Below are 25,592 nucleotides of genomic sequence, written 5' to 3'. Positions count from 1 at the left end.
TTAAATAGTACGACTAGATTTTAATAATGTTGGAGCTTCAGATTCGAATGTTGAGACTAGCTAGATAATTGTGAATTCATAAGCTTATATTTATTGTATATATGATCTTGCCAGATCCCTAGCTTAGAAGATGAAATGTATTCTTCGTTCAGTTTTTCAAAGCCGTATGAAAATACTGACTATTCCAAAAAATAATAGAAGTTTTTTTTATATAGATTTTTTGATATTTTCAGAATATGCCTACTTCCAGTCGTTAAATACTCAATAACTCGAAAACTACTGGTCGAATTTCAATTTTAAGGGTATTGTTGGAAAGAGAAAAATATTTCAAACAAGATTAATGTCATTTCATTTGTTGTTAGATATTTTGTAGTTTTTTATTAGGGCTTAAACTTGAAAAAATGCTATTCTTCAAATTCAAAGTCAAATTTCAAACTGATTTTTCTCTTATTTTTTCCCGGGTAATTATAGTGGTTTCAATATTTCAAAAACTTCTCCATTTCATAAGCTTTCGAATGAGTATAAATTCGAAAAGTTAAGTTCCATGATAAAGTGTTCAAAACTGCTAATATCTGGAATGAACATCTTCAAAAAGAGGAAATTCACAAACAGCATGCATCAAGTGGTGATCCTAAAAGGGTGAAATCACCTGATTATTGCATTATTTTCTGTAGTACATAGCCTAAATCCTATAAAAAATATTAATCATACAATTTTGCAAGATCCAAAAAAATTTATTCATAGAATAATAATTCAAATTAGATGAATGACAGAATTAAAAAAACTGATGGCAATCATTCAGATGGTAATCAAGTTACATAATCATGCTCACTGCTTAGAGGAATTCAAAATAGCCTGTTGCGTTTCTGTTTATGCAACTTCTGCTGCGTTTCATCAAGCTTCGAGTTGCCCGTCTCACTTCGTTGGGCCGTGTCTTCATTATGTCAATCGAATTCTGAGAATCAGTTCCTCCCTGGTCTCTACAGGTTCTCTGTAAACTTTACTTTTCACAACCACCTAAAAGTAGAAGTCTATTGGAGTAAGATCAGGTGAGCGTGGTGGCCAACTTGCGGGTCCACCTCGGCCAATCTACCGCCCAGCAGTTTGGTTGATTGATTTCAAAATTGTTTAAAATTTGGAATTTTTCAAATTTGATAAAATTCAATTTCAAATGCTTGCATGTAAATTTTAAATCAATAAAATAGCTCAACTTGGCAGACGACCAACAGGTCATGTCATAATATATATATATATATTTGTGTAATCAACAAATTATTATTGATTGATTGTCATGTTATGTTTTTCTTGTATCAATAAATATATTTTCTATTCTATCTACCGCCCAGCATAATTGTTATCAAGCCACCCACGGACGTTTCTAGCATAATGAGGGAGGCAGCCATCCAACTGGAGCCACATATTCAGCCTCAAATTGAGAGGCACGTCTTCCATCAATTCGTGAAGCTCATTGACCAGAAAGTCCATATAAAGTTCACCATTCATTCTTGCAGGGAAAATAAAAGGTCCATGTATGTGTATTGTGGAAATTTACAGCACCAGTTCTTGTGAACGTACTTTTATCTGTGATCTGTCAATAAAATGTTTGAGAGAAGAAGAGAAGAGTAGAATCTTTTACTTTGTGTTGAAACACAATCATCCTTGAAACAGTATCAGGTTCATTCAACTCTTGAACTGGGTATCATGAAATGGTCGAAAGTTATTCTTCTTCGATATTCTTGAAACATCCAACATCCCAGCTGCTCACCGGATGCTGGATCGAGGATTATGCTCGAAATACTTTAGAATGAGATTCTCAAAAGCTTCAGAAATTAAGATGGGCTTCTCGTACCTTGAAACCGATCCTAGACCCTTACCATCTTGACATCTGTCAATCTTCAAAACGTGTTATGAGATGGGTGTTTTCGGTCAGGAAAACGTCTCCTGCATATTCTCTTTGCCTCTCTTGAATTGCATCCACACTCTCCATACACCAATAACATGTTCAGGTACTCAATCAAGATAAATTTCATGATAATGAATGCGAACACTTTTCTACTAGACAAAGTTGATACATATCATGCCAATTAACTGGAAAGCACAGTGAAAACTATACTGAAAATAGGCTGAAACATACACTTATTGCTATTTTATTCAGGATTTATGATACAGGAAATAATGCACGATATTGAAAAAGTCATATCATTGTAAAATGTAGAAATGTTGGTTAAAACTTGTGAATATTGTCAGAGATGAATCAGGTGATTTCAACCCTTTAGGATTACTACTTGATGCATACTGTTTGTGAATTTCCTCATTTTGAAGGTGTTCATTCCAGATATTAGCAGTTTTAAACACTTTATCATGGAACTTAACTTTTCGAATTTATACTCATTCGAAAGCTTATGAAATGGAGAAGTTTTTGAAATATTGAAACCACTATAATTACCCGGGAAAAAATAAGAGAAAAATCGGTTTGAAATTTGACTTTGAATTTGAAGAATAGCATTTTTTCAAGTTTAAGCCCTAATAAAAAACTACAAAATATCTAACAACAAATGAAATTACATTAATCTTGTTTGAAATATTTTTCTCTTTCTAACAATACCCTTAAAATTGAAATTCGACCAGTAGTTTTCGAGTTATTGAGTATTTAATGACCGGAAGTAGGCATATTCTGAAAATATCAAAAAATCTATATATCTCGAAAACTAAGGTCGATAGGAAAAAAGTTCACTAAGCATTTTTGTCAGAAATGTTGTGAAGAGTCTATGGTCAACGGCTGTTACAACCTTGGTGGGACACCCTGTATAGAGAATTGAAAGATAACAAAGTGAAATGAATGGATTTGTAAAGAAAGATTTGTAAACATGTACGAATGGTAGAAAAATATTAAATCTTGAACGTTTAAAAACATTATAGACTGAGCCGACCTAGATAATATATTCGATAGCATAGTCTAAATCGAAATATGAACACGATTTTTTCATAAATCTATTTAGAGCACGCTTTATCAATTAGGAAAATATAACAATCGTAAACAGAGTCACAGGGTCAAATGTTATCATTATATATTGAGATGAGTATAGATATCGGTATACAACTTCATACTAAATTAAATTTGTAAGTGTTGAACTAGAAATATTTTAAATTCATCTCTTAGCATAAGAGCATTCTAATGTCAGTTCAAATCAACGATCTAGGAACAAAGAGTATAATTTATATCGTGACATGACATATCATGTTAGTTATTGCACTTAGCAGTCCCCTTTATCAAAATAAAACAAATCCATTATTTGCCAAGACTACAGAAGTCATAGAAGTAAAATAATTTTATTGAATTGTCTCTCTCATTGAATAAATATTACTGGAAAGAAGCAAATTTTATTTTTAAAATATTACAGTTGAGATTTTTTTCTACTTGAACTTTATTAATAATTTCTAACATGTGTGATCGGAGAAAAAAATCCTGAGAAAACGTTTCAATTTGATAGCTTGATAGTGTACAAATCGAAAAACTTTGAAAAATATCACCAGTATAAAGTTTTTTTAGCCTTTGCACAGCCTTAGTGAGAGAATGGTTACAGGATGTGACTGCTACAGTGGGAGTTGGTCATTCAATTGATGGAATTGTTTTGAAAAATCTCACCACATAGTAGCATAGGTATTATTTTATATTATCTCTTCTTTTGGTCTTGGACGTCTTTGAGTGAAATCTGAATTTTGGCCTATTCTAATTATCAATAAATAATAATGTTTCTTCGGGAATGAAACCGATAAAAATTAATACAATAACAAGGTGAATGATATGATAAGATGTTTACCAGTTTCGTGGCTCGGATAATGCGTAAGAACTTGTAGTCTTGATCAAGGTTTTCCTTGACAAGTATCTCCAAATCAATATTATCAGAGTTCAAAATTGTTTCACAACCGGTGCAAGGAGCAACTTCTGTGGTGACAGCTACTTCAGAAACTGGCTGCAAAAAGTAAAAAGCTACAATAACGTGATTGCAATACCGGTACCTAGTTAACTGAAGATTAGGCTACAGGCTATAGTATGCATTAGAATATTCATCAATATAATTTACAATAAGAGGAAGGATTAAAAATATATTTAGTTAATTAATAACGAGTACTTACTTCAAAAAGCCTCAAGTCCAATTTTCGAATTTGCATCACCAAAACCTCAAGATTTTAGCCTAAGAATCACTAAAAATTAACACTAGATATAAGTGTCCTTTTCACTATCCTAGAAATCCACTGAATAAAAAATATATTCAGCAAGAGACGTATGATCATTCATTTATTTTAATAGTACGAGGATCGTTCCAGAATAAAGCTGCAATATTTTTTACAGCTCTGTACATGGCAGGAAAAAGCTAAAATGTTCCGCATACTTTCTTTCAGGTTTAGTTGATTCTTCAACCACTAAATACAAGAGAAATCCACAATAAATATACACTAAATTATAAATGGGCTTTTATAAACTTTGCCCTTATAATTTACGTGTTTATTGGCGTATTTAAAAGATAGGAAGATTATCCGACAGAGTGCAGATAAGTAGATGCTCATAGCCAGTAGGTAGGCTACTTATCTGTATTGTACCTAGAATTAATTAGTCACTAGATTCTAGTTTTTATTAATCGTCTTTATGTGGTAAGTTTAACTATACAAGCGAAATAGACGCTCCCTATAAGAGATCATGCATTTTCTGAAAACACGTGAATAATCGGGGAGTCCGATCTCACTAGGCATCAAACCTGCAATCTATGTAGAAATCAACCTGAAAAAAATTCAGCGCTTTCAAGACGCCCGCGTATAGTTGGGGCCTTTACGTTTAATTCACAATGCATCAAGCCGGAGCTATACATGTCTTCCAACGTTTCAATCCTACTATTTTCCGGTATTTCTGTGAGTTCGAGGGTTGGTGGTAAGAAAGATCACATGGCGGAAACATTTATATGGCCCCGGATTTCGACGTCTGTCTAGCCACATGACTAGTCATGATAGTCATATGAATCAGTTTCTTGTCATTCAACAAGTGGATGATCACAGGTCACACCAGTCGCGATAAAACTTCTTTCCTTGAGTTAGAAGAGCGGCAACATTTTTGAAAGCTTTAAAAGATTTCAAATATATAGAATTACATCAATGGAAAATTTCTTAGCAACCGTTTAAGAAATATATTATTGTTTTTTGTTTTTGAAGGGACGAATTCAAGGATCCAATAAGGTTCAAAGAGCCCCACACGTCAACCGAAGCTTATTGTGTTCCCAAGTATTATGTTAGTTAGGCAAACCAATACATATTTCCTTTACAAGAACCAGGAGTTTTTCCCTATACTAATATTCCGTTTATCACCTGGTTGCAATCCAGTGTGATATGCTTGGCAGTTTCTTCAGACTGATTAGTCCTTATGACCTACGTGAGTTCCACCTCCTGACCTTCTTTGTAGGTCTTTCCGCTGAGGAAGGGGCGGCCAAGTTGCCTCTAGGGCACCCGGCCACCCTTGACTCAGCCTCTTGACCCACATTTGTGCCTGGTTTTTCACCCATCACTGGTCTCAAGGGTTTTTTCTTTTTGCCCCTCCGAAACTTCGCAGGGTCGAAAGCCTCACTTCTACCAAGAAGTTTTGCCTGAATGGCCGCCCTTCTTTGAGCAGTGGTGAGTTTTGGCCTCTCCACCCACAAACTCGTGACCTACGTAAGTTCCAATCCTGGCCTTTTTGTAGGTCCTTCCGATGAGAGAGGGGACGCCAAACTGCCTCTAAGAAATATATTAGTCAGCTTTAGAACATGGAAATGGAACATTTCTTAGCAACCGTAAAATAAATATATTAGGCTAGTCAGCTTTAGAACACGACCTTAAAGTACGGTACCGAATGAATATGAATGAAATGAATTTTTCTGGGTAAACTTCAACATTCTTCATGTTTCTTGGAATATAAAATAAAGAGGGTTGTTAAAAAATACAAATAAAATACATTGCAAGAGACAAAACAAAATTTAACGTATTCAAAATAAAAATAGAGTGAACCAAAATGTTTTTTCTTGACTTACTTTTACTTTTTACCACCTATATCATTGAGATCAGGGGCACGTCAGGTAAGGTAGGAGGGTGAGGTCAGGGTATCAGCGGAATCTCCGTTGAGCGCTTAGCTCCATGAATTCTTTTATTGAATACAGAGGGTTCTCAGTCAGATTCTTTTTGAGAGCCTTTTTGAATTGGGTTTGACATTCAATTTGTTTGAGGTCATCCGGTAGACAGTTGAAAAATTTACACCCTGAGGAATCTGGCTGTTTTTGTAGTCTGTTGTAGGGAATTTCAAGATCATTTTTTCTTCTTGTGTTGTGCTCGTGGATATTTCTTCTGTGTGGCTTGTCTGGTTTAAATTTTTTTATATGCATTATTGCTTTAAGTATGTATAGAGATATTACAGTGAGGATCCTATCCTGATGTAGTATGGTTTGCAGTGTGTATCGTGTGGTAAACCATTTATTATTCTTATTATTTTCTTTTGGAGAATTAGAACTTGCACAATGTAGGTGTCTGCGGGGCTGCTCCCCATGCTATTATTCCATAGCCCATGTGTGATGCAAATAGCGAGTAGTAAGCCATCAGAGCAGTTTTTTTGTCAGCTATTGCCTTTATACGTTTGATGGCATAGAGGGCTGAGGATAGTTTACCTACCAACTTTTCAATGTGTTTATCCCATGTTAGGCTAGGTGTGCATCAAGTGTAATTCCCAAGAATCGAGCTGTATCTGTCACCTCTTCATCAGTATTTAGTTGGTTTTCGGTTGCTGATCTTGTATTGAAATTTATAACTGTACTTTTGGAGGTGTTTATATTAAGTTTTAGGTTTGTCAGGGCTGTTTTTGTTGAAGCTATGGTAGTATTATAATTTAGTTGTAGTTCGTCCTGAACTTTTCCATTTATGATTAAAGTTGTGTCGTCGGCGAATAGAATACATTTAGAAAACATTGGTAGTTGTTTGGGCAAACCGATTATGTAAATAAGAAATAATAATGGTCCCAGCACAGATCCCTGCCGTACTCCGTTTTTCATAGGTTGGGCTAGAGATCTGGCGGTCATGGTTTTGCCTTTGTCCTTGTATCTAAGCTCCACGCATTGGTATCTGTCTGTTAGATAGTCTTCCAACCACTTCCCTGCTTGGCCTCGTATTCCTATTTTGCAAATTTCTGTTTTTAGAATGTTCCCGACTAGACTGTCGAAGGCCTTTTTTAGATCTAGAAAGATTGCTGATACCTTTTTCTTTTGTTCCCAGTTTTGTGTGACAAAACATAAGAGGTCTGCTAAGGCTGTATCTATTGTCTTATCGTTTCGGAATTCATGTTGGTGAAGATGTAGTTTGTTGTTTTGTTTCAGGTAATTCAGAATTTGCAGGTATATTGCTTTTTCCAGGTATTTTGATGAAGTAGGCAGTGTTGCTATTGGTCGGAAGTTTTCTATATTTGTTTTATCATTTTTTTATACTTTGGATAGACAAGTGATATTTTCATGTAGTCTGGTACTGTTGCTTCTGCAATAGAGGAGTTTACTATTTGTAGAATCGGGTGATAAATTTCGTCACGACAGTGGTAGAGCAGTTTTCCCGGGATCCCATCTATTCCCGCCGAGTGTTTATGCTTGGTCATTAGGAAAATGTCAATCAGATCTCTTTTTGATATGCTCTCGAACCTTTCCAGTAGGGCCTCGTTTTCCTGGTCTGTGGCAAGATAAGAATTTGGTGGAGTTAGCACTTGAATATTGGTTTGGCCGATATTTACGAAGTAGTTATTTAAATATTCCACTAGGGTGTGAGGGTCTGTTTCTAGTTTGTTACCCATTACCAAACTCAGTACGTCATTTCCTGTGCTCTTCTTCATTTTTCGTTCCTCATTCATTAAATACTTAACACTTAAATACTTAGGCTCTATACTTACTCTACTTTTTATATTAACTTAAATTGAAACACTAAAATAAGTCCGGGAGTAGCCTGCAGAATATGTGGTTCATAATAATAATAATAGTAATTAATGAGAAGGCTAAGTTAAGTTATATTTAAAATACTGGTCAGTAAAATGCAAGGATGCAAGGTGAGAAAAACAAATTTGATTAAGATAGGCTACTCACTGATTCTTCACCAATGATGTCAGGAACATCCTCACAAATAGCACAATAAATTAGAAAAAACAAAGAAAAAAATAATAAGTAATATTTCATTATTAGACCTATTTTGTGGTTTCCTACTAAATAATCAACCTGCTAGCTGCAAGTGAGCAAGAGAATAGAGAAATTGTGGCAATCTATCTCAAATGTACAAGAACAAAGAGCAGTGCCCAGTGTGACGTAAACTACAACAATGAAGTTGTTTCTTTGTCAACAAAACTTGTATTATATTCAACAATTAATCAACTAAAAAACAATGCCTTGATCACTACGCAGTATAAACACTATAAAAAAAATTGGAAAGCAACAAAGCATAATCATGAATCAGCTGTTAAACACTGTGCAGAACAAAACAAGAACATCTTGCTTGAAAATAAGAACTTCTGAAATAACCTTTCTCAGACAAACCACTCTCGGTCTCAGACAGCACCGTATCGCGCATGCGTTAGTAACGGTTTTTTCCCGTTCCATTCAGTCACTTCTTTGAATGTAGCGTTCTTTGTGATGATGGTTACCGAGCACTGTAACTGGAGCCAATCGTCATTCCATTTTGATGATATTATTATCCAATTATGATCTATCATTAAATTCGATATAATAATCAATATATCATCATCATTCCATTAAATAAAAGAAAGAGAACATCATAGTTAAAGTTAAGTTATGCTAGGAGTCAGGTTTGTGTAGTTGGGTTAGAGCTTTAAGTTGAGTTTTGGAGGTTATGGTTAGGTTAGTGCTATAGTGAGGTCCACGTTATAATGGCAGTGGATAAAGATAGAAGAATAGCGATGCCGATTTTCTGCATTAATTAATTATATTTCTACACTGTCAAAAACATAATTGGCATCGTTGTGGACCTAGAAAAGGATAGTACCACCGGCTTTGTCGAATGATAGACTAGGATAGCAAAACCAAAGTTGAACAAATACTGTCATTATAACGTGGACCTCACTATAGATCAGGTTAGGGTGAGGTTAGAGCTCTGTTGGGTTGGGTGTTTAGTCATGGGAGAATTAGAGAAAAAAATAGCACCCTTTATTGGTTTGTATAAAAAACTGGCCAAAACAGTCAAAATAACGGCACTGTCAGGTTTTGTGTAAAACTGTGACTTTCTGGCATTTCTATTCTGATTAAACACTGAAAATTATGTAGAATATCATTCCCAATATTCCAGTAGTGCTTTAAAAAATCAGAGTTGAAGAGCTGAAAGGAAATTCAAATTTTTAAAAAATCCAAATACTATGGAAATGGTTCTATTCAAGTGGTTTTACCACTTCTCTCAGAATAATTAGATGTAAAAATATGGCTCAGCTGTTGAACTTTTGTAATCATTCAATCAGGCACTTAGTGCCGGTTGCAAAAAAGCCGGGTTATTTTCAATTCTGAATAATTCCAGCAGATCCATCTTTTTGAAATGGTCTTCTCTGATTTGGATTAAAATTTAACCGGCTTTTGTGCAACTGGGCTTTTGTGAGGGGAATTTTTGCATTCCTCTGGGAATTAATCTTAATTTACTTTGATTAGATAGAACATTAAATGTTCACCAGTTCATACAGTTAATTAAATTATTAATATAATTAATATCTAATTAAATATTATTATAATCTCTTCTTTCGTAATAAATTTTTTATGCTTTTGTACTCCAGAGCGAAGCTCGGTCCCCGATATTGACTATTCTGAAATACAACTGACAACTACTCAAATTAAATTGATACTTTCTCAAATAGGCTACAATTTGAAAAGGCAATATTATAATATTCATCCGACCTATACATTTTATTAATATCTAATTAAATAATATGCTTGTGAATGTTGAGACATTTTGAGCAAAAAATAAGAAGCATTCGACATGATTGAACTTTTTGGTTTTAAAAGATAAAAAATCTGGTGTGGCGCACTCACGGAACTTTCCTTGCCGTTATGAAAATTGATCACTTGACGCTAGTGTTCCCGCGCATCTCAAAGATCTGAGCCAGCAGGTGACAGAACAATAAAGCTGGAGACACATGAGGTATATTTCTTCATAGGTCCTTCATAAGGACCTTAAGTTCCAAATTTCAAGTCATTCCGTCAATTGGGAGATGAGATATCGTCTACACAGACGCACATACACTCATACACACACACACACAGACCAATACCCAAAAACCACTTTTTTGGACTCAGGTGACCTTGAAACGTAGGCCTATAGAAATTTAGAAATTGGGGTAGGGTAAACCAGCCCACGTTGGGAGACCAAAATTCAAACAGCTATAACTTGGACAAAAATAAATTGTCTTTATTACTAGGTTACCTACTTTTTCATGAAGAGCTGAATTTTAAGGGCGAACAGAAAAGTTTCAACTCAATAGATAGGTAGTTTAATGTAATTTGCAACATACAATTGAATGTTATTGTTTCATAAAGAATATTTTGAAGAAGGCTACCATACAGTAAATTATTGAAATACTAATACGGTAAATACATTTTCTATATAAATTACTGTACTGCTTTTTAAACTTGTGTAATATCAAAAATATGTTTCATTAACAATAAACTTATGCATACGTATGGAGTAGTAGGCCTAAACTTGAAACAAAGAATTGGAGGTTCAACATGAAATTAAATCCTGCACTTGATAATCAAGTTTTCAGTGCCAAATTTACGGTAATTGATTTAACCTTCCGTTAGTCGTGCTCTATTCTTACGAGCAGTCGCGTGTTGTATTTTTTACAACATCCAATTTTCCATGTGTTATGTACTCTGTTTACTGTCAAAAATTTTTAATTAATTATTGTATAATTACTTTTTCCATCTTCTTGAATTATTTTAAGCCTATAAACATTAGGATGATTACTAATTCATAGCCCAATAAGGTACATCAAGCAAAGCCATCAATTCTGTGTTATTGGTTCGTTTACAGTCCCCGTATACAGTCTTTCCCTATCGAATGCACAGTGCTACTTATGCACTGTCGCGGTTAAATGGCACCTACAGACTGAACCATTGCTCGGTTGATACTGCAATCAGTGGAGTGATGGGGGGAAAGTTTTGGAATACATAGGTGACTCATTCACTGACACCACCCCATTCAACTGTGCAGCAAAAAAGCTGATACTGTTGTACTTTTTACTACAGCGCGACTGCCGAAAGGTTAATGAGTATTCATGTATGTACTGTCTGAAACAGGACAGAGAAATTAATAATGAATTGAATTCATTTAAATATAAATTGCATGATGCTCTAAAGATTTTAAAATTTTATCTTGGAAAAAGATGAAAACAAAAACCTTCAAAAAACAAATTGAATAATTAAGACGACAATACTGAAACATTATACAAAACCATCAACGCATAACTAATTCATTTAAATGACTAGTATCATATTATTTCTAAAAATTATCTTTGCATAAGTTTGGAAGGAGCTCAAACAGCACCTTAAGTAAAAATCTTTTCAAACAACACAATGTTTTGAATTATAATATAATAACGTAAAATAAATACATTTATATAATAAATGCGAATAATTTGTAATCTATATATTAATTACAGTTATATTGTCCATCTTCAAATTAAATAAAACAATTCACTCCAAAGTAACTTATATTACTGTATAAATTGAACACTTTCTGTATCAGAACAGATTCAATATTTTTACAGGGTTTTTAGGACATTAATAATTATTATAGATAACAATTAAGAAAAAATATTATAGACACAACTATATTTTATTATTATCAATAATAATAATATTATTATAGTTGTGGATAGCTACATAAATTTTTTATCAATTTTTAATATTTGAGCCATCCAAGTTTGGAAGATTGCACTATTACTACTTAAAGATAATGAAACAAATAAATAAAAAATACAAAACAATAAAATAGAATCATAATTATTCTCATATCAAAGCCTCGAAATTATTTCTTCCTTTTAAATAAGAAATATTAATGAGTCTCAATAGAATAATTTAATTTTAATGAAACATTTCAAATAGTTTCCCACTGATTAACACGAAACAGAACCTTAAAACCAGCTTATTAGTTCTACATTCTCAACTCAATCAACTCGCATACTTACACACTTAATTCTTTGTGAACATGATACAAATGGAGTATTAATAGTAATAAATTGTGACACATTTGAAATTAGATTGTGAAATTAAATGAACTCAGGCATAAATTCATTTCCTAAACATATTTAAAACATTTTCTTAAATCACTGGAATGTTAGGCATTTCTTGTATATTTTTATAATAATTCACATTTATATGTAGAGGACCAATAAGAAACACAATACAAGCTATCAAGTACCTTTTTATTTTATCAAAGTAAATGTGTATTGATAAAATAGGAAGGGTACTTTTATTGTGTTTCCTAAATAGAAAAGTGAGTACTAATAAGACTATCGCTTTATACAACTTGAATATTTATATACAACACGGTCTACAAGTTAAAAATAGACTATTATCATGAAATAACTGCCCATTGGATAACATTATTTACATGGAATGTTTCCCAAGTGAATCTGATTCACATTAATCTTTGAAGGCAACTTCGAATAATACAATATGCAAGGATTGTATAACAATTAACTTAGTTAGTAACATATATTTTTAAGAGTCATGGGAGCACAAAAAATTAAATATTTACCTAGAGAATTTGTAACCCAACTTTCAATTACAATCATGATGATAATTTTAAAACAATACTTGAAGCTTCTATGATCATATTATAATATTCACCTTCATGAGTATTGAGAGATCGTCAGTAAGTAGAGTGTATACACAAAAAATATATACAGAGTGGGTGAAATGTCCGAGAACGGCTTAATATCTCATACACAAAGGTAATTTGACGGTGGATATGATTTGGAATTTCAAATTGAAAAAAAAAACTACTTTACTATGACTAAAAATCTGGTTCGCCATCTTGGATCCACCATATTGAATGCAACTTTATTTTTTTAAAAAGGAAGGTGGTCATGCGATACATGATTTCGATACGGAATTTCAAGAAAAAATGAATGGCGAAAACCGCACATCGATATCTCAAACCGTTTCGAAGATATTCACATTTTTAATCAATACTGTGCAACTCAGAAATGAAATACGTAAGTGGTATTGATTAATAATATGAATATCTTCTAAACGGTTTGAGATATCAATGTGCGGTTTTCACCATTCATTTTTTCTTAAAATTACGTATCGAAATCATGTATCACATGATCACCCTCCTATTTAAAAAAATAAAGTTGCATTCAATATGGTGGATCCAAGATGGCGAACCAGATTTCTAAAGTCATAGTAGAGTAGTATTTTCAATTTGATTAGGATTCCCAATCACATCCACCTTGGAATCACATTTTTTTATGAGATACTAAGCCGATCTCGGACTTTTCACCCACCCTGTATAATAGCTATGAATTTTTTATGACTTTTGAATAGCAAAATCAATACAAACGATTCAGCTCTGATGACTTTCCTCCTCATCTGTAGGACTTATCTAATCTTGTAAGACTATATAAATAACTAAATATAAATACTTTATAAATAATGTGTCGTTCTTAAAATGTGTTGATCATGCCATTTAATATTGAATATAACAAAACTGTGACATAATGCATCTTTCAATGCAATAATTTTAACTACATTATAGCGTAATTTTAAAAAGGTTTCGAATACATTCTTAAATTGAAATTATCGAACATTAACTCAAATTTGTTCAATATCAATGCATTAATTATGTCTTCAAACAAGATTCGGTGTAGTGTCGGTATTCCGATTATATTTTTTCACTTTTAGTTTGGAATATATTTATAAGAAAAATGTTTAAACACATGAATATTGAAATTCTATATGTTGATAGGAATGTATTTTTGCAATTCAAAGTCAAAATATTGACTCTAGAATTATAAACGTATCTAGCCCTGAATATAAATGAATGAGTTGAAGATTAATGATTAATTACTGCAATAATTTATTCATAATATTGGGACAATAGTTTGGAAGACACAAAATTATAATATGAGGGAATGTTTAGATGGCCACAGTTAATGATAATAATTAACATTTATGAAGTAATAAAATACTTCAGTCATTATAACAATAGGTACAAGATTTATATTACAAATAATAACTTCTCACAATACTTATAAGCGTAAATAAGTGATTACCCGCGAATCGCATGAAATCAACTGATGAGGGTGAAGGGTACTCTTTGTTTGCATCTGCTATGACTGAAGTCTCTTAGAATGGCTCAGCCGGGCAATCTCATCTCCTAATGTATCAATATTTTCCTGCAAAAAAAATTGTCAGAAGATTCCATCTTAAAGAGCAATTAAGCTTCTGAGCACAACATTCAATGAGAGTATTAATAATGAACAGAGCATTAAAGAATATTGAGAATAAGTCAACAACCCAGTGGGTCACTCACATTTAGCGTGAATTTTTGTAAAAATATCATCAGTCTAGTTGTCAAAGTTGAATGAAAGAGAAGTACCAGAATTAAATATAGTCATTACTTTCAATTTCAAACTTTTGACATTGAAATTTGAGAAAAATTTTTTGCAAAGCAAAATACTTTCAACTAAAAGGAATTTTAACATTGAGAGGAAACACTTCTAAATATTGATTGAATGAATGTACTCAATACAATTTCCAACATATTCTATGAAAATTTATTGATTTGATAAAATAAGAGGTAAGAGTATACCTTTAAAGTGATGTTCTTGAGAAGAGTATCTTCTAGAACAGCTTGTAATTTTCGGTTGATTTCCAAGCTCAGTTCCAATGTCATATGCTCGTCGAGTGATTTTGAGCCGTAGACTGACGCCATTATTCCTCCGTGCTTGGAAAGCTCAGCCTGAACACATGTTAACATCAATAAATAGGCTTGTGACAAATATGGAATTTTGAAAAGTCACTGAAAAAATCCAAATATATTTTTAATGGATGAAAACAGAGATAAGGTTGGTTTTCCTACAGACCGTTTGAGAAGGACCTTTCACTTTGTATCGTTGAGATTACGACGAGATAGAGATTCATTAATTTTTATAGACTCAATAATGGTCTGTTAAAGGGTCGATTTTCTTATCTTTCGCTGCTCTCATTGATCAGGTTCCATGCTCCTGCGTTCAAATCATCCCACCTTTGATGTTATCAGAAGTAGAACGGTCAGTGGCTACAATGCTCCCCTGTTTAGATCTCTGCGATTATACAATAGGATGAATTGGATTTGTTTGATTCGGACAGTGCGTTTTCAGGAGAGACTTGAAGGAGATTTTTTTATGGGTTTGTGTTTTTATTCCTTTTCTATACATTTGGATAGTTCTGTTTTTCTATAACTCCTGGTTTCTTGGTTTTTTTGCCTGCTGACATTGGTAGGCTATTTTTGTGTCTTTGGTGTGGATGGCCACAGTGGAATTATTCTTGGGAACTCTTTTGGTAATATTCTTGCTTCATAGTCCACATTATTCTAGTTTATACTATTGGTATTTCTAGTTTAAAGGTTCTTATTTCTACAATAGGTTTATGCCAACAGTGGTCCTATCAACATAATCTCTTGACTATCTTTACAAAATATATTAGTGATTTTAATACTTGATGCTAGATTTTGTTTTCAGCAACTATAATTTTCATGTATACAAAGTTTTCTTTTATTTTGTTTCTTGAATTCAATAGAATTAGTTACATACTTTTCTTTTTTTATCGGCTACTATAAGTTTCATCTAAGCAAGGTGATATGTTATTTAGTTTGTATTTTGTTTTCAGTTTTTCCTGAAACTCAATAGTATTGGTTATTTTATATTCCTTTCCATGTATTGTTTTTCAAATTGTACTGCTCAGTGTGCATTATGAGCACATTAATGGAATGTAGTTCCTGGTGCACTCAAACATGTATATTTTTAAATAAATAAATGAATGATGATAATAAGAATACTCTAATATGTGGAAAAGTAATGAAAAATTAATTGTTGTGCTCTTGAAATTTGTTGGCATGACCTCACTTTGAAAAAAATAGTTGACAAACTGAAAACTTGTAATGAAATTTTGAAGAATTGAAAATAGGCCTATAACCATCCTTGGTTAATTTGAATCTACATGCAAAATTGCAAGTTCGTTTCAGTCCAGTAGCTTAGACGTGATGATGCGTCAAACATAATTTTTCCTAACCCGTACGTGTATAAGCCAGCTCTTTACTTTATTATAGATATAGTTAACGACTGCAAGAGATAGGACTGTGGAACAGAATAGTGGTGAAACTATGATAGCGCCAGAAGTGACTCAAACACAATAGTTGACCGAGCGGAGTGAGGTCTAAGATTCAAGTCGACGGTTTGGCATTTCTCATAGGTAAGGAAAGTATTGCTTTCCAAAAAAAATTTAAGGTATCCTAATTTCATGTTTTCTATACGTTTCATTACATTCCTTGCCCTATTACCATAGGTAAGGAAAGTATTGCTTTCCGAAAAAAATAAGGTACCCAAATTTCTATACGTTTCAAGGTCCCCTGAGTCCAAAAAAGTGGTTTTAGGGTATTGGTCTGTATGTATGTGTGTGTGTGTATGTCTGTGAACACGATAACTCCATTCCTAATTAACCGATTGACTTGAAATTTTAAACTTAAGGTCTTTATATCATGAGGACCCGACAATAAGAAATTTAATAAAATTCAATTCAAGATGGCGGAAAAAATGGCGATGGTAACTAAAAAACCATGTTTTTCACGTTTTTCTCGAAAATGGCACTAACTAAAGACTCATGCCAGTTGATAGAGCTGATAAATATATATATAAACTATACAGGGTATGAATTTGAAAAAATCGGTCAAGTAATTTTTGAGAAAATCGTGAAAAACATGGTTTTTAGTAATTATCTGCCATTTTTCTCAAGAATATTACGGAGCTCCTGCAATTTTTCCAAAAATGAGACTCATGTCAGTTGATAGGTTTTATGAATAGAGCTATCTATGGTATAAATTTGAAGAAAATCGTTGAAGCCGTTTTCGAGAAAACCGTGAAAAATATGATTTTTTAGTCATTATCCGCCATTCTTCTCAAGAATATTACGGAGCTCCTGGAATTTTCCCAGAAATGAGACCTATGTCAGTTGATAGGGCGTATAAATGGTATCCATGGTATAAATTTGAAGAAAATCGTTAGAGCCGTTTTCGAGAAAACCGTGAAAAACATGGTTTTTTAATAATCATCCGCCATTTTTTCCGCCATCTTGAATTGGATTTTATTGAATTTCTTATTGTCGGATCCTTGATATAAGGACCTTGAGTTTAAAATTTCAAGTCAATCGGTTAATTAGGAATGGAGTTATCGTGTTCACAGACATACACACATATACACACACACACACACACACACACACACACACACACACACACACACACACACACACACACACACACACACACATACACACACACAGACCAACACCCAAAAATCATGTTTTTGGACTCAGGGGACCTTGAAACGTATAGAAAACTTGAAATTAGGGTACCTTAATTTTTTTTGGAAAGCAATACTTTCCTTACCTATGGTAATAGGGCAAGGAAAGTAAAAAAGGTCACAGTCACCCGGCCAAAGGGAGTAGCAGGAATCAGCTATAACTTTATATGAACGGGCCGTGGAGTCAACGGTTTCCTCTCAACGTCAAAAATATCCAGCTATCTAAAAGTTAAAAACACAGTCAAACTTGTGTTTTAGTTGGTTTATCAGGTTCAGTTTCATATCTAATCGCTCAGATAAGATGAGCTGCGTTCGCTCGTTCTCCCGTTGGAATGGTGACCACTTGAGGCCATCTGAATCTGAGGCCAACTGATCTTTAAAATCACATTGGTGTTTCAAGACTCACGTAAAACTGAAGGCAGTCGAGTCTTATTTCCTTCCATAACTTACTAAAAAAATTTAAGGTACCCTAATTTCATGTTTTCTATACGTTTCATTACATTCCTTGCCCTATTACCATAGGTAAGGAAAGTATTGCTTTCCGAAAAAAATTAAGGTACCCAAATTTCTATACGTTTCAAGGTCCCCTGAGTCCAAAAAGTGGTTTTAGGGTATTGGTCTGTATGTATGTGTATGTGTGTGTGTGTGTGTGTGTGTGTGTGTGCGTGCGCGTCTGTGTACACGATATCTCATTTCCAAACTAACGTAATGACTTGAAATTTGGAACTTAAGGTCCTTCCCCTATAAGTCCCCTTAAGGTCCTTTCCGACACGAACAATTTCGAACAAATCCAATTCAAGATGGCGGCTAAAATGGCGAAAATGTTGTCAAAAACAGGGTTTTTCGCCATTTTCTCGAAAACGGCTCCAACGATTTTGATCAAATTTATACCTGAAATAGTCATTGATAAGCTCTATCAACTGCCACAAGTCCCATATCTGTAAAAATTTCAGGAGCTCCGCCCCATCAATGCAAAGTGTGATTTTAGATTCCCAATTATCAGGCTTCAGATACAATTTAAACAAAAAAATCCAAGTGGGAAAGATTGAGCATAAAAATCTCTACAATTAATGTTCAGTGACATTTTCACCTAAAATTGGAAATACGCTCGAAATTTGAGAAAATGTGTTTATTTGCAATAATGCAAACGGTTGGCAACTGTTGATTCTATTAAACCATTCACTATGAAGAGATAGCAGACTTCGTGTGTCTCCAGCGTTATTGTCCTGTCACCAGCTGGCAGATCTTTGAATAGTAGACTTGAGATGCGCGTGTACACTAGCGTCAGGTGATAAATTTTCATAACGGCAAGGAAAGTTGTGTGAGTGCGCCACACCAGATTTTTGAAATTGTCGACAGAGCGGCTACCGAAGAACGGAAAGATGATCATGATTCAAGATCATATTGTGATAATATGATTGAGCATCTGAAGTTACCAGCTGTATAATAAACACGTCACTCTGTGATAAATTGTGTACTGGTATTAAAACGGTAGTTTGGAGTTGAAGATAGTGTAGTTGATTAGTACCAGCTGTAGATAATCGTTCCTATACAAATAGAAATTCTATACTTATAGAAGACCTATACAAATAATTATTATCACTCCCCTCTCATTGAAAAACTGGAAAATGTTGGAAAAAAATATTCACCTCATGAAAGAGAGTTGTTCATATTGCATCCATTAATTACTGAAGAATGAGAGAATAATTAAAAAAAGATGGAAGATGGAAAGAATATGGAATTCTGTGTGATTCATCGTACATCGCATATTTCCTGGACCATCTATTGACAATCAACAACTATGAAAACATTGAATTCATTTCTGAAACACTGATTTAACCTTTCTATTTTTTTTTAACTGATATACCAATTGATTGAGTAGAATATGTTTTCGGAGTAATGTATGCTGCATTACTAAGCACATAGGAAGTCCGTATTGAGATGTGAATAAAAATATTGATTGTCAGATGAATTTCATGATTCACCAAATAAAGTCAAGAGTGTGACATGAGATACAATGACCTTTTGACGGTATGGAGTTCACCGGGTAGGCTAGTTGTAAGTAAAGCTTTATTATTAATAGTCAACGCTGAAAAAACACAGGCTCAATCACCAGGAATACTATAAATTCTATGAGGGACCAGTAAGCCATTAATTTTGAGTAGTTCAATCACTTCCACTATGGACACTGGATACATTATGGACAATCAATAAATCAATACGTTTTAGTAATTCAATTCAAAAATACGTATGAAATTTATTAGCTACAGAATAAAAAACTATTGATTGCAGTGACCCCGAATACTACAATATGAATAACCATTTAGATCAAATATAAGGAATTACATCTCTCATCAACTCGTACTTTTTATTCACAAAATATTGAAAAATATAAATAAGTTATATTGAATGAACTCACGGCTAACGTTTGCCTTTTTTCTGGCCGTGCTACAAATAAATGTAGGTATATGTTCGACATTTTTTTTGTAATCTTGTCTATTAAGAACATTTTCAATGTTATTTTTAATGGTAATAGAAATTGAATTTGAAAAAAGAATTATCAACAAACTTCTAACCAAAGAAAATCTCTGTGCTCTGTTCTAATCGGAATGTATGAGACTCCATATACAGCTGATAGAAGGCGCAAACCGAACTGGCCAAGAATACAACAATGAAACATACACGTGGCAAGCTCGCGCTCTCGATTTACAAAAAATTAATTCGATCAGCTGATTGATAAGATTATTTTAAGCTTTCCAATGATTACAACATATTTTAGAATATCTTGTGTCAATTATCTCAGTTTCATATGGCGTTCACCTTACCATGTTCTTAACCTTACTTAATAGGATCCTTTTTTATCCTTTGAAATCCCTAGAGGTAAAATATCTCAAAATCCGCTCTTAGTGCGCGTCTAGCATGTTTTAAGAATATTTGTGCAAAGTTTTAAGTCTGTATGCCAATCAGTTTTAGCTGTAGTGTGATTTTACATAAAAAAGCCCTCTCCTGAACACCCCTGTGCTTCTGATCGGAATTTTTCTGCATAGATCTAATTATTTTTTGTAGCTGAACAAAAAAGTTCCTCATGACTTTGCTGTGGAATGAGCGGTTAAAAAGTACAAAATTTTTGGGGGCCCCAGTTCCCTCAGGGGGGCAAATTTCTGAAAATCCTTTCTTAGTGGATGTTTTGAGGCCACCATAAACAATTGTGCAAAATTTCAAGTTTTTAGGCTCAGTAGTTTGGGCTGTGGTGTGATTTCAGTCTGTCGGGGCTTAGCCTTTTATAGATATAGAGAAGAAGAAGATGAGGCTATACAGTGTCTCAGAAGTAGTGTCGAACATTTTAGGATATTGTTCCTGGATGATAGGAGACTAAAAATGGCGAATTTGAAGTGTCCAAAACTCAGCGGTTATCCTTACAGCTGCCATTATGTTTTTTCACTTGGAAATTTTTATCTCAAGAACGAAATGTTGTATTGATCTGAAATTTGGCATGATTATTTATGCTATAAAGACTCAACTTTAAAAAAAAATAAAAACATTTCGATGTACATATTCAAAATGGCAGCCATTTTTAATTTTTGATTGAAAATTTCAATAAATATGAGGATACCTCATTTATTAACACGTTGATGCCATGTGACACATTGGTCAGAGAATAACAGAGGAATTAATTATTTTCGTACAGCATGCATGATCATGAACAAAAGAGATCATCTGAAAAACATTGCGAAATCAGCTGGATGGAGCCATACCGAGTTTCAAAGCTTCATCTTAAATATTTCCTTGATAAGGGATTAGGGAATATTTATCAATTAAAACCACCCGAAAAAAATATAATTTGTTACCTACCTTGGTTTTGAGTTTAGACCATCCTTTAAGTACAGTCTTGGAAAGAGAAATTTAAAAAATTAGACAATCTCAATTGAAGAATAAATTACAATTAAAACAATAAGTCCCCGTTTCTATGACACACATTTAATCTAATAGATCATTAAATCTTTAGATGCCCAGCATAAGTTATCTATTCTTACGCAAAGAAAGAAAAAACTAGTCTCCTGTCAACGATAGGTGAAGAAATCTTATCTTATAACAGTTTATGAGTCTTTTAGCTAAGACTTGAGTCCTAATTAATCATTCGATTGCATTCATTATCAAAATATTTAAATTTAAAATTCATTCAATTCAAATATATATGGTCTAGCTGAACCTCATGAAATCATGAGTTTTTATAGACTATCTGCACCACCTTTGTTTACCGCTAAACTAATCCAATTTATTACGATGCACAATCGCAGTTTAACCGGAGCTGGATCAGTTGGTGTTTCAAACTCGGAATGAAAATAAATGTGACCACAGCTTCATGTAATCTTAGATTATAGTTCAACTAAAACTATGTACTCATACATGATTGATATCATTTTTATGAGATGAGAATGCATTTTTCGTGAATCAACAATTTTATCATATCAAAATGAGTACAATTCAAAATACGATTATGTTGAGCTAACCTTGTTCAAATCCATTGATCTAGACGAGAGAGCACCAGCCTCTTCTCTTAGTATATAGCTTTGGAGGACACGAGATTTCTTCTGCAGCTCCTCCACCAAAGTTCTAGTGTGTTCTTCTAGAAAGTCTATCTTTTCCATGGCTTTTGCGTTTTCTCTCTGCAATTTCGCTATCCTTTCGATCAGCATCTGGGAATTCGAATTCATCTGAAAAATGGGAAATAAATATATATTTGAAATTTTGGAAATAAATTGAGGATATCAAGTAATCGTTTATATTAAATTGAGAATGAATTAAAAAGAGTTAGCCCTGAAGAAAATGAATTGAGCTAATTGTAGTCCAGCAACCATGTCCAATAGTCACAGACAAAGCAAGCTCATTTATCAGTTTATTCATAAACTGGTTTGGTTCCAGTCTCCTTACTCGAAACAAGCATATTTTTATATGGTGGATGGATCAATCATTATTTTGTTTAATAATGATATATAAACAGAGTGCCGAGTGATCTTTTGGCTCAGTTCTGGTGACACAGTTTTTAGGTCATATTTGATCAATTTAAGGATATGATATAACGACTGTTTTTAAGCAGCTGGTACCGACGTTTTAGTGTTCATCTGAAACACGAGACTGAATCGAGAAAAATGTCTGGCATTTATGAGGATAAAATTAAGATTGATGATGGTGTAGTAGAAAACAAAAATAGTTTTTCATCTTTACTAATAAATGATGTACTTTGATCTATCTATCAACATTAAGTTCCAATAACATTGCCTTGTTATTTATTCATCATAAATAGCGTATCTACAGAATAATCCTATTCACCTCTACAATGAAACTTCAAATATGTTTGTATTTCAGACAACCGGCTTGTAATAAAGCACTACATATTAGAAGTTCACTCCGGAAAAGGGTCACAGCAGAGTAGGCCTACTGCTCTGAAATCTCAATCAACTGATTTTTAAAAGGCATTAGTAACATCAAAGTAATATCATAGCTTGGGTGGCCACAAACGACAGGATAAGTAGTGTGTTGAACATGTGTGTACACACATAAATAAACTACTGGAATATTACAAATTATAATCATACCAGAATAATTTAACCTCAAATAGAGCAGCGAAGAAAAAATAAACAACAAAAAATCGAAGATACAAAAACCTAACCTCAAACAATTTTGTTCGAAGCATTTCGCTGATAACACAATGTTCAACACACTTGAACTGTCGTTAATGGCAACCTTTATAGAACCGGTTACTCTTGAAAAATTCCATTCAATAATTTCATTTTGATTATTTGATGAATGAATGTGTATAAGTAAATAGATGAATAGAGGAACCTACACTATGAGAAAAATAATCTCCATACTTTTCTTAAAAATATAAAAGGTTAGGAGATGGCGTGTACCTGTAGAGAGATATTGTTGGGAGTGGAGGAAGGATGCTCATTGAGTGATGTGCATGAACTGGTCGGCGATCCACTGCCACTATCGACAGGAAGCTCCACAGCTCGCTTCCGCAACTGCGCCAATTCCCGATTAAGCTCCTGTTACAAGCAAACCTCCATCATACATACATATTGCAATATCATTCATCACCATCGCTGAAGCCCTAATTTCTACCTGGCTACACAGAACAAGGATCAAAATGGTTCTAATGGGAGCGTTCACGCATCTACAGTCTGCCAATGTGTCTACATTCCAATAACAACTAATGGTATTCTAGTTTCTAGTTCTGCTCAGCAGAGCACATATTAATTGGGAAAACAAGGCTTTAGCGAGTTAAACTTATCAATGTTTTTGACTGAAGATGCCCACATGTATTATACAGTGATAGAAGGATAAAGTTGTGATTCTTCTGACCACTAGCTTCAAAGCTACTAGCATTGGAAACATTAGCAGAAACATTAACCACTCTATCAAAACCAGAGTAAATTATGTAGTTAATTATATTATTGAGTTCGACATTATTATTCTCCTCAGAGAATTTGATCTATAGTATTTACCGTGAGCAATGTTTTGACAAATGGACAGCTTATGATTCTGAGCTATTATTAGTACATAAGATATTCCCTCACCCTGAGAGTAGCTGCATTCTTTCTTTTGACGATCTGAGCCTCATTGGTGAGGTCGTCAATCTGCGATTCAAGTGTTTTGACCCGAGTTGTCTTCTCCGCTACATGCCTCGCCAACACTTTGCTCTCTTCAGCTCTCTCAGTCTTCTCTTCCGAAAGTTCTTTGCTAAGCGCAGACACCTAGAAAATTACGATACATAATAAAATCATAATTAGGTCAAAATACATAATAAAATCAATACCTAATAAAAAATCCTTAAAATGAGTAAAGACAACAATATCAATTAATAGCATTCAATAGTTCACCCATAATAGGGCTACGTTATAATTAACTATTTCATATAATAGTTGACATTAATCATTTATTATTCTACCTACCCCTGTCCTGAATTCCTCTAAAGAGTAGAATGGATTTTCTATGAGCCATTTTCTTAAATATCTGAGGAATACAGGCAGGGGAAGGGTACAGAAGGAGGCTGGTAAAAGGTTGAAAAATTTTATCCCCACTATTGGAAAACTCGAAAGAGATTTGCTGAGTCTGCACCTAGGTACGTGAAGATCTCCACTGGCCCTAGTCGGATATATTGTGAATGTCACTGGCAACCGTCAATACATTTTCCCTCAATTTTATCTCCTTCAAGCACTGATACAAAAATTCATTGAAGACTGTTAATATTGAATTTTCCTTGAATAGAGGTTTACAATTATCTAGAGGATGAGAATGATTAGAGGATGACAGCTTGCTTGAAGGCGAATAAGATTTGGGTGACTTCTACTTCATCAAAATGTCAGTTGATCAAGAACCAGCCCGCGTAGACAACTTCAGTACGTCAAGCTCCTGTTGATTTTGGAAAGTGTAAAGGAATACAGTATACGGTAATATATTCAAATTCCACATTATTAAAAAAATCTTAATAAAACGTGTATAAAGCCATTTCTAGGCAAAACCCTAACCACCTTTAAGCCACAGCTAACTTATCCGTAACACATCACAGAATGGAAACTGGCAATCAAACCAATCTATCTATCTGACCAATGCTTTTTACATGGCACATACACTAGACACGTCACGTGACCTTAGGAAGGTCTTCTGATTGGCTCGCGGCAGTGAAGTGAACGAGATCAATTGATCCGGATCAGTAAAGTGATCGGACCTCCCATAAATACTATAGTGAGGTCCACGTTATAATGGCAGTGTGTGATTTGCAATGGTGTTGCTATTCTTGTCTATCATTCAACAAAGCAGATGGCGCTATCTCTTTTACGCTTTGCGATGTTGCCACATCGTTTATCAACAATATTGAAATTCAACCAATTGACAAAATATTTAATCTCATTCATGAAAATTTATCATTACATCTTTAAAAAATATATTTTCTTGAAAAATAAAATATTATGATCAACTATTT

At 33.7% G+C, this 25,592-nt stretch overlaps 2 protein-coding genes across 7 annotated transcripts in view; both read right to left on the bottom strand.

Moving 5' to 3' along the window:
• The window catches only part of LOC111053560 (cathepsin L), a 39,455-nt gene extending 30,856 nt beyond the window's left edge, over window positions 1-8,599 (bottom strand). Inside the window, exons 1-2 of one of the 6 annotated variants that reach the window (XM_022340468.2) lie at window positions 8,133-8,599; window positions 3,822-3,974 (exon numbers count right to left, since the gene is read on the bottom strand). In XM_022340468.2, coding sequence (XP_022196160.1) covers window positions 3,822-3,974; window positions 8,133-8,222 — 243 coding nt within the window. In that variant the 5' untranslated portion in view covers window positions 8,223-8,599. The remainder of the gene's footprint in view (window positions 1-3,821; window positions 3,975-8,132) is intronic. The other 5 variants (XM_022340469.2, XM_039427326.1, XM_039427327.1 and 2 more) reach the window with 5 other exon arrangements.
• Window positions 8,600-10,512: 1,913 nt separating this feature from the next.
• LOC111053561 (coiled-coil domain-containing protein 186) overlaps window positions 10,513-25,592 on the bottom strand; it is a 51,688-nt gene continuing 36,608 nt past the window's right edge. Inside the window, exons 11-17 of the mRNA XM_039426966.1 lie at window positions 24,187-24,363; window positions 23,518-23,655; window positions 22,117-22,320; window positions 21,458-21,493; window positions 14,860-15,009; window positions 14,321-14,443; window positions 10,513-11,327 (exon numbers count right to left, since the gene is read on the bottom strand). Coding sequence (XP_039282900.1) covers window positions 14,378-14,443; window positions 14,860-15,009; window positions 21,458-21,493; window positions 22,117-22,320; window positions 23,518-23,655; window positions 24,187-24,363 — 771 coding nt within the window. The 3' untranslated portion in view covers window positions 10,513-11,327; window positions 14,321-14,377. The remainder of the gene's footprint in view (window positions 11,328-14,320; window positions 14,444-14,859; window positions 15,010-21,457; window positions 21,494-22,116; window positions 22,321-23,517; window positions 23,656-24,186; window positions 24,364-25,592) is intronic.

The sequence above is a fragment of the Nilaparvata lugens genome, chromosome 4 (genome assembly GCF_014356525.2).
Source record: "Nilaparvata lugens isolate BPH chromosome 4, ASM1435652v1, whole genome shotgun sequence".
NCBI lineage: Eukaryota > Metazoa > Arthropoda > Insecta > Hemiptera > Delphacidae > Nilaparvata > Nilaparvata lugens.
Note: the sequence above shows the minus strand (reverse complement) of the source record. Positions and strands in the feature narration are given on the sequence as shown.